General features: G+C 35.7%; 3 protein-coding genes and 2 long non-coding RNA genes across 9 annotated transcripts; 4 read left to right on the forward strand and 1 right to left on the reverse strand.

Moving 5' to 3' along the window:
* The first annotated feature begins 144 nt into the window (after positions 1–144).
* Positions 145–1,548, forward strand: CYCP2;1 (cyclin p2;1). The gene is given in 3 exon segments (XM_008231878.3): positions 145–691; positions 1,035–1,295; positions 1,297–1,548. Coding segments are annotated over 3 exon segments (699 nt in total). The 5' UTR covers positions 145–290; the 3' UTR covers positions 1,334–1,548.
* A 1,062-nt stretch (positions 1,549–2,610) lies between these two features.
* Positions 2,611–6,449, forward strand: PEX22 (peroxin 22). Its single transcript, XM_008231877.2, has 8 exons — positions 2,611–2,918; positions 3,747–3,980; positions 4,077–4,124; positions 4,391–4,447; positions 4,553–4,654; positions 4,853–4,918; positions 5,778–5,879; positions 6,004–6,449. Exons 1-8 carry the CDS (start codon positions 2,814–2,816, stop codon positions 6,106–6,108), a joined length of 819 nt encoding a protein of 272 aa, XP_008230099.1. The 5' UTR covers positions 2,611–2,813; the 3' UTR covers positions 6,109–6,449.
* Positions 6,450–6,768: 319 nt separating this feature from the next.
* LOC107880979 (ATP-dependent DNA helicase homolog MER3-like) lies at positions 6,769–9,603 on the forward strand. Of its 5 annotated transcripts, XR_016126384.1 has the most exons (7): positions 6,769–7,255; positions 7,375–7,411; positions 7,769–7,815; positions 7,912–8,434; positions 8,531–9,135; positions 9,298–9,347; positions 9,462–9,603. XR_016126384.1 is itself a non-coding variant. In XM_089051213.1 (5 exons), exons 1-4 carry the CDS (start codon positions 7,000–7,002, stop codon positions 7,932–7,934), a joined length of 363 nt encoding a protein of 120 aa, XP_088907339.1. In that variant the 5' UTR covers positions 6,769–6,999; the 3' UTR covers positions 7,935–8,434; positions 8,531–9,161. The 5 variants fall into 5 exon arrangements, 1 of the variants encoding a protein (XP_088907339.1); XR_016126382.1 differs by having other exon boundaries at positions 8,531–9,347; XR_016126383.1 differs by lacking the exon at positions 9,462–9,603 and having other exon boundaries at positions 9,298–9,430.
* LOC148918201 (uncharacterized) lies at positions 8,222–12,218 on the reverse strand. Its single transcript, XR_016126385.1, has 2 exons — positions 11,230–12,218; positions 8,222–10,079 (listed from the first exon to the last, which is right to left on the reverse strand). It is a non-coding gene; the product is annotated as an uncharacterized LOC148918201 (long non-coding RNA).
* A 4,739-nt stretch (positions 12,219–16,957) lies between these two features.
* Positions 16,958–17,582, forward strand: LOC148918202 (uncharacterized). Its single transcript, XR_016125916.1, has 2 exons — positions 16,958–17,080; positions 17,205–17,582. It is a non-coding gene; the product is annotated as an uncharacterized LOC148918202 (long non-coding RNA).
* The last annotated feature ends 218 nt before the right edge of the window (positions 17,583–17,800 follow it).

Consider the following 17,800-nt stretch of genomic DNA (forward strand, 5'->3'; position numbering starts at 1 on the left):
TTAAAATCCTATCTCCAAATCGCATGCGTTTGTGGGATTCCCTTCAAGCCAAATCAATTGGCTCAAGGTCGCTTCCACGCTACTTATCAAACCACCACCTTTCGATAGCTCCAGCCTCCAGCCACCGGATGTTATGCACACGTGTCAAACACCCAGTTCGTCAGTCGTTGCCACCCAACCCAACCCAGATAATATGCACGGCAAGGCCAACCCTCTCTAGTCTTAAACCACCCAAAACTCTTCCTCGCACTTCCACCTGAAAACCAGCAACCACAACCATAATGAGCTAAATGTTAACCGCCGACGAGTTCACCAATCACCATGGCCGGCCGGAGCCGAGTATCCCGAGAGTGTTAACCATACTCTCTTTCGTGCTGGAGAAGTTGGTTGCTCGAAATAACACGCTTGCAGATGGCCAGAGCCAGCAACTTGATGGACAGAGTTGTGGCTCGGCTGGGATTGGGAAGAGCTTGAATGTGTTTCATGGCGTGAGGGCACCAAGCATAAGCATACCCAAGTACTTGGAGAGGCTCTACAAGTACACGGATTGTAGCCCTTCATGTTTTGTGGTTGGGTATGTGTACATAGATAGGCTGCTTCATAAGCACCCCGACTCTCTTGTGCTGTCCTTGAATGTCCATAGATTGCTGGTCACAAGCGTTATGATTGCTTCTAAGATGCTAGATGATGTGTAAGTTTATTTATATATATCTACCTCTCCTTGTTTTCATGAATTGGGATTTTGATTTCTCTCAATGATATGCTGGAAAGTTTCCAAATTTTGTTTCATTGTGTAATTCATTTGATTCAGATTGCCCCAAATTCTGTATGGCTTTAGCTGCAACAGAGCATCTGAATAATATAAAATCAATTACTATGGAAAACTGCATTTGATTTAGCACTAGAATATTTTTCCTGAATTGGAATTAGTAAGCCCTTGTTTACACCAGCACATAGAAGTCTGCCATGTTCATGTTGCTGTAAATTTTGATTGTGTTTGTTCTTCTGTTTACATTACAACATGCATGCTGCAGGCATTATAACAATGCATTTTATGCCCGGGTTGGCGGAGTAAGCAACGCTGAATTGAACAGACTAGAAGTGGAGTTGCTTTTCCTGCTGGATTTTGGTGTCATGGTGAGCTCTAGAGTTTTTGAGAGTTATTGCTTCCATTTAGAAAAAGAAATGATGCTCAATGAGGCATGCCAAAGGATTGAAAGGCCATTATTAGTCCTCAGTGATATGGCCGAAATACGGGAAAATTCTCAGAATTCCTTGCCACCTCAGATATCAGAAAACACAGAGTTCCTCACCACCTAAGATTGTGGACTGACCTGATGAACTGTTTTTCAAATTTTTTTTTCTGTAGCTTAATTCTCTCTGGCAAGCAAGGTTCATAATGTTGGTTAGAGCTCATGATTAACCTTTTCCTTTCTTTCCATTTTTTTTCTTCTGTTAAAATCACTTATCATTCATGTAAAAGAAGAAGCTTCAGCTTTTGTGACTGTCTTTTTCCAAAATTGAGTATTATACAAAAGGAATTAATTCTTGACTTGCATTTGAAATTATTGGAGTTTATAACTAGAATCTAGACTATGAATGCAGTTTGGTGGGCTTAGAGATAGACACATAAGTTCTGCTGAATTCTGAGGATCATACAGATTCTTGGATTGCTTTTGAAATTCTGCTAGCTATACCCTTTCATGCCTTATATTGTGCAAATATGATGAATTCCAAGGCATTTTACATCCATTCATGGCCCCTTCTAATTAAGTCTCTTAATTAATCCTCTAACCATACCAACCCTTAATCAAAATTCCAAATTTGAAACATGTAGCTAATAACACTATATATGAAGTTCCAACTTCAGTTTCCTTGAGTACAAGGCAACACTTATTCTCTGTCTGGCCTATTTGATATTCTATGCTTCCTGTGATTGTGCTTCTACTGTTTTTTTTCCCCACTTTAACTTCATCTAAATTCACCTGGATTAAGCAACAAAACTAGAAAGCAAAAGAATATCAAGAACAAACAGGAACACCACAAATACTAATTCTTGCTATTGGAAAATAAGGTTGAAAGCTAAACCAGGAACTTCTTTCTGGTATTAGTTTCACTTATAAGCCCAATTCTTTTCAGGTTTCACAACAAATTCCTCAAGTGGTAACTCAAATAAACAAGTGGCTAGTAGTAGTACCATGTTACACCATATAAATTTGGTAACAACAAGAATCTAATAGTTGTTACATCATATAAAGTTAGTAAACAATAACAATATGATTTGTCAAATAATCTGTTTTAATAAGTACAAAACATCCTTGTATGGGAAATATAGGAAAATTTTGAATTAGTTGAGCTATTCCACCTCTGTCCATGCAGGTCAAGGTTCGAAATCCTAAGCACCCAATGAATATTTATGTAAACACCCCTTCCCCCAACCATTCGTTAAAAAACATGTAGAAAACAAAATCAGAATGTTCATATATGATAAAAATAGACTATATGGTAAAGCATTGAACTATATAATATAATAAAATATTTGCTTTTAATTTAGTAGCAAAAAGAAAAAGAAAAAAAACTATTGAAAGAAAAACACACACACAGAAAAAAGAAATCGCAATTTCGCATCAAAGACTTTTTTCTCTCTCTCTCTCTAATCGTTGACAAAAAGGCACAAGTTTCCGCTCTTTGTAAATTCCAGAGATAAAAGCGAAGGGGAAGGAGCCGAGGTCCTGCGCTGAGTATTAATCAGAAGCTTTGGCTTCGCCGACGCCTAAGCTTTTCAAAACGACGACTTGTCGTCGGTTTAAGCCATGACCGAGTCTTCGAAAGAAGAGCTGCTTCAGCTCATCAAGCGCTTCGGGGCTTATCTCACTGTGAAGATGTCTAGTATCTTCCCGATCTCCCTCCACAACCTGGTTCTTACCTCTTTTTCATGCTTTTTTCCTTATCTTGTCAAATTTTCTGACGGATCTGAATGGCATCCCCGTCTAAAATTGTTCATATCTGTCAATTATCTTGAATTGCTTAATGGGTTTATCATTTTATGTTCCAATTTTGTTTGTTCATTTGATTTGTGTGCAACTTGGTTCTTATCTCAACGTGAATTTATTTAGGATGTTGGTGTTTTTGAGAAAATTTGATGCGTAAATGATCCATAACTGGCAATTAGAGAAATTTGGGATGACCATATTTGATACTTTGTAGCGTAGGAAAAAAAGAGACATACTTGCAAACATTGGCCCTTTCCGTTCAATATAACTTAGTGAAGCCTAATTTCCATTACTTTATCTCCAATTTGTGAATTGCGATGGGTGATGCGAATCTGCTGCATGTTTTTAGTTAGTACCCAGAAACCCTGTGTCATGCATTTCCTGCATTAGTGTACTTTTTGTACAATGACTGGCTCTCACCTGATACTCAAAGCTATAAGTAAAATTGACTCAGGGTCAAGAGATACTCAAGAGGTAAGTGAAGCTAATGCGAACCGTGTCAAGTGGTATATTTTACCTTTTTTCTTCTGTTTCAAGATCAAATGCACGGGCTAAAATGTATGTTACAAGAAAAATAGAATTCTGTAAGCCTGATGGGTTTAGTGGATTTCATAGGTATATTAGTATCTTTTTTTTTTTTTTTTTGGGATTATCCCATTCTATTACGTTTCATCTTTGGCTTATAAGTATCAAAGTAATGCTCAAATAGAGATGTCAAAGTTGAGTTGTCTCAAGATTTTTCAATGTTACCAGAATGCACGTTCTATTGGGGCTATCGCGGGCTTTGCCGTTGCAATAGTTTTCACCTGGAGGCTGCTGAGATCACCCAGTGGGCCTCAAAGAAGGCAACCAAAGAGACAGGCACCTACATCCAGTAGTTCTGGCATCAGTTCACAGTCAAATGCAACATTGACAACTTCAGGAGTTTCATCTTCAGAGGACACAAGAGCACAAAATGTTGTTGATGAGTTCTTTCAGCCAGTAAAGGTAAATGTCTGCCAGATGGGTTTGCATGCCACTTTGTATTGACATTGTTTATTTATGCTGAATCCTTTTTTTTTCTTTTTCCTTTTCTAATTCCAGCCAACTTTGGGGCAAATAGTTCGGCAGAAACTGAGTGAAGGAAGAAAGGTAAGTGTCATTGAGAACTCGTGTTTCGTCTTCTCGATATAGTGAAGCTACATGACCTTTGGGTTTTGCTTTTATATTTAGTGGCACTTCGTTATTAAAACTATTAAGCTTCAAATGTGTCATATTGGTTATGTAGCTGGTATTTACTATGTGATACCCTAGGAAGTCATGTAATGTAATGAAAATTTGATCAATTTGTATAAGCATGAAAAAATTTTCTTTTTAATTTTGCATCAACAAATTCATGTTTTAAAGTTTATCTGCAGGTAACTTGTCGTTTACTTGGAGTAGTCCTGGAGGAAAGTATCCCAGAAGAACTTCAGGTGTTTGATTGTCTTTCCAGTAGCATTCTTTCTGTAAATTTAGTGGTGGAAGTTGTAATAACTGGAAAAGGATTAACATTACCTTTTTCACCTTGTGCCTGGCAGAAACAAGTGACTGTGAGGTACTCAGTGCTGGAAGTACTCTTGGAGATCACAAAATTTTGTGATTTGTATCTCATGGAAAGAGTTCTCGACGATGAAACTGAAGTGCGTGCAAGACTCTTTATATCAATCATTTTGCTTGGGTTCTGTAATTTTTTATGAGATTAATAGGTTTTCATGGATGTTGTTTGATTTCATTTCTTATTCATGATGTTTAACTTCTACTGTTCTATCTATGCCTATTGCTGTGTTGTAAATATTAGTTTTTATCATTTGTGAAATGATATTGCTTCTTGCTTTCAGAAAAAGGTTCTACTGGCTTTGGAAGATGCTGGGGTTTTCACATCTGGGGGTTTGGTGAAAGAAAAGGTATGTATATGGGTTGATAGTGTTATATAACTTTTGAGAATCCCAACTTTTATTTTTATTTTTTTAGTAATCCTGCTTGCTTGTTATTAGCTTTATGTGCAGGCAGTTGTGTTTGGCTTTCTGGTTACTTTTCATTCTACACCTTATGCAGATTCTTTTTCTTTTTCTTTGTTTTTGAGAGAAATCATTTTTGTACTTTACTTTTAATGAATCTAACATGGAATTGGAGCTAATCAATATAAACCATCAACAAACAAATTTTATTTTGAACTCATGAGGCTTACACTACAGCTTTTGGAATGAGCCATGATCTTGGAAACTAACCAGTATTTGTATTCTTGGATCCCTATATTTCCATTTCGGCTGAAAGAAATTAAGAGTAATTGCAGAAACTTAGGGGCCGACCCTGAGCAAGATGGGTGAGATAAATGAGGGAAGGCCCAATAGGTCCTCAAATAAAAAATGACTGGTGTTTGATTGTTGCTTAGGAAAAAACTACAGCATGTGAGAAAGTGGTCACACATAATGAAAACATAATGAATTTGATTGAAATTTGTCCCACACATGACTTAATAGAGCCAGAGAAGTTGAAGTGGAACATCACCATTTCCAATAGGCATTTGAAGGATGTTTTTTGAGTATGTTGTGCTTTTCTGATTGGCTTAGTATTTTCTTACTCATTTTTGGAAGTCTGTCTGTTATATCTGAAAAACCAACTTACAATTACAAGTCTTAAAGTAAGACTAGTTGATGAAATGATATTTCAGTTATTTATTACATTCAACTTGCTGGGATGCTGTTATTTTTTCCTTCTTCAATTTCTTGTATTATCTACATAATCCTTGTAATTTGTTTGCAGGTTCTCTTCTGTAGCACAGAGAATGGACGAACATCTTTTGTTCGCCAATTGGAGCCAGATTGGCATATCGACACAAATCCTGACATCATCTTTCAATTATCTGTATATTCTTATTGCTTACCTTGTTTTTCTACTCGTCATTCTTCAATCTCATGCCCCATGTTCTGATGTATATGCTCATTTCCATGGTTGTCATCTGAATTATTCATTTATTTACTGGTTGCAGAGGTTTATCAAGTATCAGCTTCACATCTCTCCTACCAGAACTGAACGGGCTGCTTCTAATGTGTTCAACTCCCCATCCTTGGAACAGTTCTTTGGATGTGTTTGATGATCCAACAAATAAAAGATACAAATATAATCTTTAGGTTTCTACTAGGTTCTTCCTTTTCCCGCATTTGGGTTTTATGTTAATTCTAAGTTCCAGCTCCAGCTTATTAATGCTAAATGTTTTTTGTGTCTCGGTGTACTTATGCTGTTGTTAACTTGTTATTAGTCACTAGTCGGATAGACTTGCTCTGTATCACCCCACCGTTTCAAGGGATATCTCATTGTTTGAAATTTGTGTAATATATTGGATCAAATCCAAACTCCAAACTAGAAGTTTTGTGAAATTGTTAATGCTTGTAATTTACTCAGTTAAAGGAATCTATATGCCAACATTGACAATAATTTTGGTGTTCCATGTTATAAAGTTTTGAAATTTCATGGTGAATGGTTTGTCAAGTTTTCTTGTTGCACTTGGAAGATAGAAGATGGATGTTACTGCTGTTGAGTTGTACAAAATTTCTGGCGGTGTAATGTTTATCGGTGAGCGAGGACACATTCTGTCACATGAGAAACAGTCTTTTGGAAGACACTATAAGAACCAGTAATTTGCAGACGTGGGTTCTGCCAGTGAGTCCCTCCACATTGCACTCAAGTTCGTTCGAATTATTCCTCAACTGTTTTTTTATAATTTCAACCTCCATTTTGGGTGTTTTAGTGAAACTCCCTTTTAATATCCCTTATAATAGAATAATATCCCTCATAATAGAATAATTTAGAGTATAACTTGTATTAAAAGAAGAAAAAAATGTAATTATGTTAAAGTGAAAAAGAAGGTTACTGTAAAATCACATCTTGAATAAGAAAAATGAAAATATGAGATCACGCTCATACAGAGAAGGATAAGGGCTTGGGTTCACCCTAGACCCAGACAAAAAATCATGCCCTAACGTAAATGCGGCTTCTTCTTCTTCCTTACGCAGACGAAACTAAAGCTTCATGGGCTTCTTTTTTTATGGAGACGAGGGATGACAAAAAATTCCTACTTATTGATGAAGTTCATCTGTTGAATGATCCTCGTGGAGCGGTTTTAGAGGCAATAGTTAGTAGAATAAAAATGCTCTCTCACAACCCTGAATTGAAATCAAGGTCTCCGGCTCATGTTCGTTTTGTTGCCGTGTCTGCCACCATTCCAAATATTGAGGACCTTGGTGAGATTTGCATTCATTGGTTAGTTCTGATTGTTAAAAGAAATAGCATGATTAGAGTTTTTAAAAGATTACAAGCAATAATGATTGACTAATTGTGCAATGTGCGTAAACCAGTGTAGCGGAATGGCTCAAGGTTCCTGTCCCAGGAATTAAAAGGTATCTCAACCTTTTACGCTATTGCTTTAGGATATAACTTATCTTCATTAATTTGAGCATCCAGTTATTTTTAGGGAGTTTCACTAAAACACCCAAAATGGAGGATTGAAATTATAAAAAAACCCAGCACCCAAAACACTTTATAAACACACAAAATACTTTTATAAACACACCCAAAACTCATCATTACACACACTCAAAACTCATTTATAAACACACCCAAAAAGTTGACTTTGGAGTTGATTTTGGGTGTGTTTCTATGTTTAAATAGTGCTTGAGTTTTTTTATAAATACATGTCTAGGATTGGGTTTATTTATAAATTTGTATTATTTTTAATATTTCTGCTGTCCATACAGGTTTGGAGAGGAAGTGAGGCCTGTGAAGTTGAGAACAAAAGTTTTTGGTATGATCACTGATTCAGGTCGGACATTATAAGGGTTTCTTGGATTGTATTTGGTTCCCAGTCGTTAATTAATATTAAAAACTACCTCTTTTGCAGGCTACAGCCCCAAAAAGAAATGAATTTCTATTTGAAAAGGTGATTGTTTAGACTACTGTTCTGGATAATCTCAAACCATATGCTTCTATTTCCCAAGAAATTCCTTTTTTAGGAAAGCGAATAAAACTAATATTCACTTTTCTGATGGTTTGCGTTGTTCCCTTTTCCAGCGCCCTCAAAACTGCATTTTTCGGTAAAGATAACGTTTCCATAGATGCCTGCCTTTAAATCTGTATCTGTTTTTCTTGTGATTTTATAACTCAATGGTTAAAGATCATCAATAACTTATATGCATAAAATTGATTCACAGATATCCTCATGAAATATTCACGAGGGAAATCTGCTCTGATTTTCTGTTCAACTAGAAAAAGTGCACAAGAAGCAGCACAGAGACTCTCGCAGACAGTCACGTCCTTTGGCCATTCAAATCCTTCTATTAAAAACAGAGAACAGCAAAAGAGGCTAAGGGAAGCTTCATTATCATGCAGTGACAACCAAATGCAATCGTATATTCCTTATGGTGGTATAACAGCTACTTGTTTTGCTGTTCAGTTTGCAGTAAACTTATTTACTGCAAGACCCACAATGAGTTTTGATAATATAAATTGCTTGGTTGCAGTTGGTTATCAGGATGGTGGCCTTTCCATTAAGGATCGTAATCTCATTGAAGTCTCTTTCTAAAGGGTGATATTCAAATTTTGTGCAGAACAAATACTCTTGTTCATGGAGTCAACCTACCAGCACATACAGTAGTCATAAAATCAACACAACACTTGAATGTTGAAATTCCGTTTCTTCAAATAGATGTAATGAAACTTGAGAGGACCTCCCTGTGTTTATTCATCAAACTGTGCCTTCTGTCCAGCAACGGAGAAAAGGTCTCCAGACAGAATATGACCAATCTACAATACTACAGGTTTGTCAATTCAGACACTATTTAAGAGGAGTGTTTCCAATTAGATGAGATTGGGATATTATTTTTTAGAACTGCTATGTTTTTGTAATACTTCTGTCCAGCATGTTGTCTTGTTTCTTCGTCAAGGTTCTATTTGAAAGAAATGGCTCCAGGAAAAGTTTTAAAAAATAAAACAAAATCTTGTCCTATCAACTGTAATTTGAGTTTAACATTATCTTAGTTGTATCACCCTGTAGATGTGTGGGAAGGCAGGCCGGACCCCATTTGATGATACAGGAATGATTATAATCATGACAAGAAGAGATACGGTAGTTTGATGTCTTTCTTCCTTCAATTCATTCATGATTGCATTGGTGTTGTTTTCTAACTATTGTCCACGTAGTCACCTTAAGCAATTGAACTCGTCCTGTTTGGTCTCAGAAGTTCTTTTCCTTTAGGAATACATTAATTATGTTCTTACTTGATCTCAGGTTCACTTGTGCGAGAATCTCATGAATGAATGTGAGATGGTGGAATCACAGTATGTGTTTTTGTTTTAAATTCCAGAATGAATATAGGGCACTTAGTGCCCTAAGCTTTTAAGGGTGGAAAATATTGCATGTCTTCTGATGCGGTTGTATTATCCTTTCATTAGATTGCTTTCGTGTTTGAGGGAGCATTTAACCGCAGAAATATCTCAAGTGACTGTCTCTGATATTCCAAGCGCAATTGAATGGATGAAGTGCTCTTTCTTGTATGTGAGAATGAAGAAGGCATGTAATCACGGCACCCATTTGAAAGGATATGTTTTATATGTTTCTTTCCCATAACTAATTTCAGAAATGTTTGGTGCATAATCAGAACCCTGGGTATACTATGCAGTTAGAAAAGTGATTTCTAATGATCCCATAAAAAAGCATATGCAAGGTACTGAAACTGTATACTTGCAGAATTATCAAGGGCGGTTGTTCTGTGATTTGATTGTTTTGGATGGGGTTGACATGCAACCACCCACCCATTGTGCTTTTATTTGACTTTTATAACCGAGTCAATGATATGTTTTATAATTCTTTTATAACACTGCACAAGTTCCCAAAAAAAAGGCAAGGTAGTCAAACTTCTATACGGCCTGCTTTCTCTCAATGACAACGAGTTGAGGAAACATATCTCATGGAAATGAGCATGGCATTGGTTTTTTTCTCAACAAGAAAACCATCGGGACCTTTTACCATGACAAGGTTCGAACCTCCGGATTCCTCGACGGTGCCGTTGGCTGTTGCAAGAAGCAACTCAGTCAATTCGTAAGTTAATTATCATCTATGCAATCTGTATTATTTATTCTAATTTGTAATTCTTTTATAACCGAGTCAATGATATGTTTTGATAGTTTATTGTGGAAGAGGGACTGCCCATGAGCATGTACATGAACCCCATTTCAAAAGAGAGTCGCCCGCTGCACTGGTGAATGTCAAAGAGCTTCCCGTATCTTCACACAACCGCAATGCCAGGGCAGGGAACATGAATCCTCACCCGTCGATAAGAACACTTGATATGAAGGTTGACAACTTGGGTCAAGAGCTTCGGGGGAGCTTAAGGGTGTTGAGTCTTAGGTAATGGAGCACAACAAAGTTTGGGGAGACAATATTCATAGCTCTATTTGTTATCAAAAGCTTTACTCTGATTTCATTATTGCATCCAAAATATTGGTTTCAACAGAAGTCATCTTCTCCATTACCTTAGACTCAACACCCTTAAGCTTCCCCGAAGCTCTCGACCCAAGTTGTCAACCTTCATATCAAGTGTTCTTATCGATGGAGGATTCATGTTCCCTACCCTGGCATTGCGATTGCATGAAGCTCTTTGACATTCACCAGTGCAGCGGGCGACCCTCTCTTGAAATGGGGTTCATGTACATGCTCATGGGCAGTTGTCATGGTAAAAGGCCTCGATGGTTATCTTGTTGAGAAAAAAACCAGTGCCATGCTCATTCCATGAGATATGTTTCCTCAACTCGTTGTCATTGAGAGAAAGCAGGCCGTATAGAAGTTTGACTACCTTGCCTTTTTTTTTGGGAACCTTACAGTTTCAAAGCAGCTTCCAATTCCTCCTACAAAACCCTTGCCATTTTATTTCTCAACTTCACGTTTTGTAATGATTTTGTTGATGACCAAACTTGAATGCTAACAATTAGATTTTTAATAAACCAAAAGCTCTAAAAGACAATCAGGCCTCACTTCCTTCTCCTACATTTCATATGTATGGGTAGCTAGCAAGCTAAGTACGCAGCTAAAATGCTGTGTGAAAACTGTAATGTCGGCATATCAAATTAATAGACATGATTGAGTTGAGAGAGGAACGAAGCAGAAACAAAAAAATATAAGAAGATTTCTTGGAGATCTAGGGTTTCAGAATTTCATACAAACCTTGAATTGCGCCGGGGACAAATTCTTCAACACAGATTTAGCTTCGTTGACCTATTTTGTTGCGGGCGTTGGCGGCTCTGGCCATGCGGGTGGTGCCGGATCCGATGCCTTCTCTCTTCTCGCTCACTCGCAAGCTTTCCTCTCACACAAATCGGGGACTCTCGCCAATCGCCCCACGTTTTTTTTCGTTTTTTTTTATTATGTAACCCTTTTTTTTACTTTATTATATCAATTACGAATTTGGGAAATAGCTCTAAATGCCACTCTTTTTATAATTTTTCTGAAAATACTACATCTCCCCAATTTTTTTGCAACTATCACCTATAAATATATATTTGTTGTCCACTTATTGCATACATACTTTTCTCTGAAATTTAGTTTTCTCTCTCTCTCTCTCTCTCTCTCTCTCTCTCTCTCTCTCTAGCTAACTACCATCTTCTCACGAAGAAGAAGATCAAGAACAACCTACAGAACCCACAGCTTTGCCCTCAAAACCCAGTTCTTCCTCTTCCTCTCTGTTTTCTTCTCTACCCAAATCCAAACCCCAATTTCGTCTCTCTTCGAATCATCTTTTATGAATATGACAGCATGTGTTGGCATTAGGTGGCCATTGTTTGAGCATTTTGGTCCAATTTTGGGGGGTTTTGAAGTCTGGGTTTACATGCCTTCTTCAAGAACAGCTTCTCCAAACAATGAATTGTTGAGAATATGTAAGTTTTGATGTTAAATTGAACTAACTATGCATCTTCTCACGAAGAAGAAGATCAAGAACAACCTACAAAACCCATAGCTTTGCCCTCAAAACCTAGTTCTTCCTCTTCCTCTTTGTTTTCTTTTCTATCCAAATCCAAACCCCAATTCCGTCTCTCTTCGAATCCCTTCTGCAACCTAAACAAAACCATATTTTCTGAATATGATAGCATGTGTTGGCATTAGGTGACCATTGTTTGAGCATTTCGGTCCAATTTTGGGGGGTTTTGAAGTCTGGGTTTACGTGCCTTCTTCAAGAACAGCAATCGTATTGTGATTTTATTGCGGTTGTATTGTAGTCGTGTTGCTTTTGTATTGTTATGGTATTGTTGTATTGATTTTTTTTGGTGTTTTATTGATATGTTACTGTAATTTAATAGGAATATATGTTGATATCATTTTTCTTTATCTGCTTGTGATTTGAGTAGGAGTTGAGATTATTCTTCGCTGAAGTATTATTTACAATCTCTTTCTTTCTCTTTGTCTCTACTCTTTGTATTTTTCTCAACATTTATGTGTTAATTTAATGTCTGGCATTGTTTTGGAACCATAATCATTGTCAATCTCATTGTTTCTTTAAAAGATTGCTTTGAAATTGTTAATTCATTTTTTTCTTTCCTTTGTTTTAAGATATTTTTGTTTGGAGAAAAAGAACTCTGTTTTTGTAATCTAAAAGACTAGGTATCTATGTCCCACATCTTGGGACTAATTGAATGTGTTTTTTGATATTGAAAGGAAGCTATGGCATCTTTGGTTGAAAAAATGAAGGTGTTACTGCTGAAGTAATTTCTATTTGATTTCAATTTGCCTATAAAACTTATTGACTAGTGCTCAACAAGTTCAGTTTTTGAAGCTTGAGTTGGCGTATAATTTAGGTTTGTTTTTTTGCATGTGAGTGTTTTAATGGATTGGATCTTCTACCTATATGTTTGTCAAATCTCAGTCATGTTTCTGAGATGAGTTGTGCAGTAGTGTTGGTTGAAAGTTAATATGTTATTTATTCATTGAAAGCATATTATTTTCCGATGGTGAATACTTGACCAAATTATAATTTGCTGTAGTTTTGTCTTGACAATTTATGTTTCTCTCTTTTTCTTTTCAAATTGCACAAGGAAAAAGCTGCACCCAACTCGTTTCCCTGTGAAGAACAAATTTGAGGTTAACAATTACACAATGTGTTTTAGCTAGTTTGTGCAGACACTGATGTACAAGTCATACACTGGCATTAGAGACCATTTTGTGCATAATGTAATGTGTAGACAAGGAGTTCTTTGAGATGCTTTTTGAAGACAAAAGCAAAGCTTCTATTATGAAAATGCTAAGCAAACTTGCAGCAAACTGTACACATCATTGATTATACTTGTTATTAGGCCCCAAGAAGTTAGTAAGGACATAAGATATCATGTATTCTTCTTGTGGAGCCATATGTTTCTAATATTTGTGTAATGTACTTGATATTATTTTTGAGGTCATTATTATAATGATATGAAATTTTCATACATGGTCATTATTTTTTACGTACTATTTATTATATGTAGCAACTGAATATTGTAATAGTTCAACAATTAGAACAATATATAATATGGGAAAGAGAGTACAAAGACATCCATACGGTACTTGTTTATTGCCATTTTATTGCTTTTGCATTGGTTGTCTATTGCCGCTTTATTGCTTGTTTATTGTTTCATATTGCTTTTGTATTGCATGTCTATTGCCACTTTATAATCTACATGACATTATAATGGAGTGGAAGCAACTATAGATATCGTCAAAATTAACCATTCTTACATTATCGTCTTTTATGTTTCAAAATTGTCGTATACGTGACTGCCGTATCTTGCTCAAGATCCCAAAGTTTTCAAGTAAATTGAATTAAAATTCCATTTAATGGTATCAAAATAATTACATGGTCTCCTATACAATAGTATTCAATACAAGTTTTTTATTTCATGTAATCTTAAAAAATGACCAAGTATCTCAAGAATTAACAAATTGAAAACAAAAATCTCCTATTTAATTGTTGAATTTACATGAAGCATCATCCCTTTTACTCTTGCAGCTGCTCAAGCCTAGTCTCTCCAATCTACCAAAATATTTCATTCATTTATAGAATATAAGATAAACAAACCGAAAAACATGATGCCCTTGAAGGCAAATATTTCATTCATTGATAGAATCTAAGATATTTAATGAGTATACTTCCATACAAAGTCATCAATTATTTTCATCAAATGCAGAATGACATGTCAACCATTGTGTATTCACCCCACAAATTTGCTAATGTGAAGCACAATGACATCTTCTAAATATACACTCTAGCTATGTTCAACTATATGTTTGTTATGTATAAGCTTTTCATAATTTCTTGTCATTTAAAAACTTTTGTTGGTATTGAACTCAAGACACTGATGAAAACATTTTGAGGCGGTTTGAATACGTACAACAAAGCAAACCATCACAATTGAAGGGATACACTACTGGCATACAAGATTTTTCAAATTTTAGACAGCCAAAGTTTAAGTGCAAAAGTAGTAAACTGACATACATAAAGTATGGATCTTGTTGATCAGAAAACACTCACCATGAGTACTTAGTCTTTTAGATTACAAAAACAGAGTTCTTTTTCTCCAAACAAAAATATCTTAAAACAAAGGAAAGAAGAAAATGAAGTAACAATTTCACAGCAATCTTTTAAAGAAAAAAATGAGATTGACAATTATTATGGTTCCAAAACAATGCCAGATATTAAATTAACACATAAATGTTGAGAAAAATACAAAGAGCAGAGATAGAGAGAAAGAGAGAGATCGTAAATAATACTTCAGCCAAGAATAATTTTCAACTCCTACTCAAATCACAAGTAGATAAAGAAAAATGATATCAACATATATTCCTATTAAATTATAGTAACATATCAATAAAACACCAAAAAAAATCAATACAGCAATACCATAGCAATACAAAAGTAATACGACTACAATACAACCGCAATAAAATCACAATACGATTGCTGTTCTTGAAGAGGGTATGTAAACCCATACTTCAAAACCCCCAAAAATTGGACCAAAATGCTCAAACAATGGGCACCTAATGCCAACACATGCTATCATATTCAGAAAAGATGGTTTTGTTTGGGTTTGTTTAGGTTGCAGAAAGGATTCGAAGAGAGACGAAATTGGGGTTTGGATTTGGGTAGAAAAGAAAACAAAGAGGAAGAGGAAGAACTAGGTTTTGAGGCAAAGCTGTGGGTTTTGTAGGTTGTTCTTGAACTTCTTCTTCGTGAGAAGATGCGTAGTTAGTTCAATTTAGCATCAAAACTTACATATTCCCAACAATTCATTTTCTGGAGAAGCTGTTCTTGAAGAGGGCGTGTAAACCCAGACTTCAAAACCCCCCAAAATTGGACCAAAGTGCTCAAACAATGGCCACCTAATGCCAACACATGTTGTCATATTCAGAAAAGATAGTTTTGTTTAGGTTTGTTTAGGTTGCAGAAGGGATTCGAAGGGAGACGAAATGGGGGTTTGGATTTGGGTAGAGAAGAAAACAGAGAGGAAGAGGAAGAACTGGGTTTTGAGGGCAAAGCTGTGGATTTTATAGGTTGTTCTTCATCTTCTTAGCTTGTGAGAAGATGCGCAAAAAAAATTAGTTAGTTAGATGTGTGCTCACAGCACTATTTTCTTTTCTAGTTAATTTCAATTTAGAGAGATTTATTTATTTATTTCAATTTCAAGAGATCTTAAAAATAGAGTTCAATACCAAACAAGTTTTTAGATCTTAAAATCACTAGAAAACTCAGTTTAAAAAAAAAAATTATAGTTTTATAATTTTCTTTTTTTGAAAATTCAAACAGAGCCTCAAGATTGGTGAGAGAAAAGCCCAATGTCCTCAAATTAAAAATATGTGTGTTACTTCGGATAAATAAGTGGAGTGGTCACACAGAATGAAAAAGTACTGAATTTGATTGAACCACACTTGACTTAACAGAGCCAGAGAAGTTGAAGTGGAACATCACCATTTCCAATAGGCATTTGAAGGATGTTTTTTTGAGTATGTTAAGATGTGCTTTTCTGATTGGCTTAGTATTATCTTACTCATTTTTGTAAGTCTGTCTGTTATACTTGAAAACCAACATACAATTACAAGTCTTTAAGCAAGACTAGTTGATGAAATGATATTTCAGTTATTTATTACATTCAACTTGCTGGGATGCTGTTATTTTTTCCTTCTTCAATTTCTTGTATTATCTACATAATCATTGTAATTTGTTTCAGAGCTGGTCCATTGATTTTAGAGGCCTTGTGCAAATATGGATGTCTAGGCTCTATATATACAAGTAGGAAAAAAAAAATTCATATAGAAACAAAAATTTCTGACACGGGAAGAACACATTCGGAAAGAGTTTCCCAGAAAAATTTCTTTAGTCACCCTTCCAAATCACATAGCTGATAAATTGATTTTCCAATTTCAATGCTTGGTGAATTCTCATGTGAATAAGGGAGGGAGAAAAGAGTTGTGATTTTGGGGAAAAGCTAAAGCTTGGGTTTTTACAATCCAAAATTTGATAGAAGAGGGTGGTACACTGGTACTGAATATAAATAACTTTATTTTGATGGAGGAGAGTGAGAAAGACGTACTGAAAGAGAAAAGAATATTAGAATGGTTTTGCAGCTTGAGAGTTGGGAAGAGGAAAACACAGGTTTCAAACCATAATAAAAAGAAGAGTTGCAGCATAAGAGTTGGGAAGAGGAAAATGAATTAAATTAGGGCCTCTAATCTCTAAGTCGTAGAATTTGTTGATAATTAATATTCAATTCAATTTTGGTTTTGGTGCCTTGCATGTGGTGTTGTGGGGTGATATTTAATTTTTCATTTTTATTTTCATGTTTTAGTTAATTTAATGGGTTTTCTTTAAAAAATTTTGAGGCCCCTAAATTTTGGGGCCCTGTGCGGTCACACACCTCGCACACCCTATGGGCCGCCTCTGATTTGTTTGCAGGTTCTCTTCTGTAGCACAGAGAATGGACAAACATCTTTTGTTCGCCAATTGGAGCCGGATTGGCATATCGACACAAATCCTGACATCATCTTTCAATTATCTGTATATTCTTATTGCTTACCTTGTTTTTCTACTCGTCATTCTTCAATCTCATGCCCCATGTTCTGATGCATATGCTCATTTCCATGGTTGTCATCTGAATTATTCATTTATTTACTGGTTGCAGAGGTTTATCAAGTATCAGCTTCACATCTCTCCTACCAGAACTGAACGGGCTGCTTCTAATGTGTTCAACTCCCCATCCTTGGAACAGTTCTTTGGATGTGTTTGATGATCCAACAAATAAATGATACAAATATAATCTTTAGGTTTCTACTAGGGTTCTTCTTTTTCCAGCTTATTTATGCTAAATGTTTTTCGTGTGTCGGTGTACTTAAGCTGTTGTTAACTTGTTATTAGTGACTAGTCAGATAGACTTGCTCTGTATCACCCCACCATTTCATGGGATATCGCATTGTTTGAAATTTGTGTAATATATTGGATCAAATCCAAACTCCAACTAGAAGTTTTGTGAAATTGTTAATGCTTGTAATTTACTCAGTTAAAGGATTATGTTGCCAACATTGACAATAATTATGGTGTTACATGTTATAAAGTTGGAAGTTTTGAAATTTAATGGTGAATGGTTTGTCAAGTTTTCTTGTTGCACTTAGAAAATGGAAGATGGATGGTACTGCTGTTGAGATTATTTGTACAAAATTTCTGGCGGTGTGTAATGTTTTTCAGTGAGCGTGGGCACATTCTCCCACATGAGAAACAAAG

This window comes from Prunus mume, linkage group LG4 (genome assembly GCF_029339155.1).
Source record: "Prunus mume cultivar Tortuosa linkage group LG4, ASM2933915v1, whole genome shotgun sequence".
Classification (NCBI taxonomy): Eukaryota; Viridiplantae; Streptophyta; class Magnoliopsida; order Rosales; family Rosaceae; genus Prunus; species Prunus mume.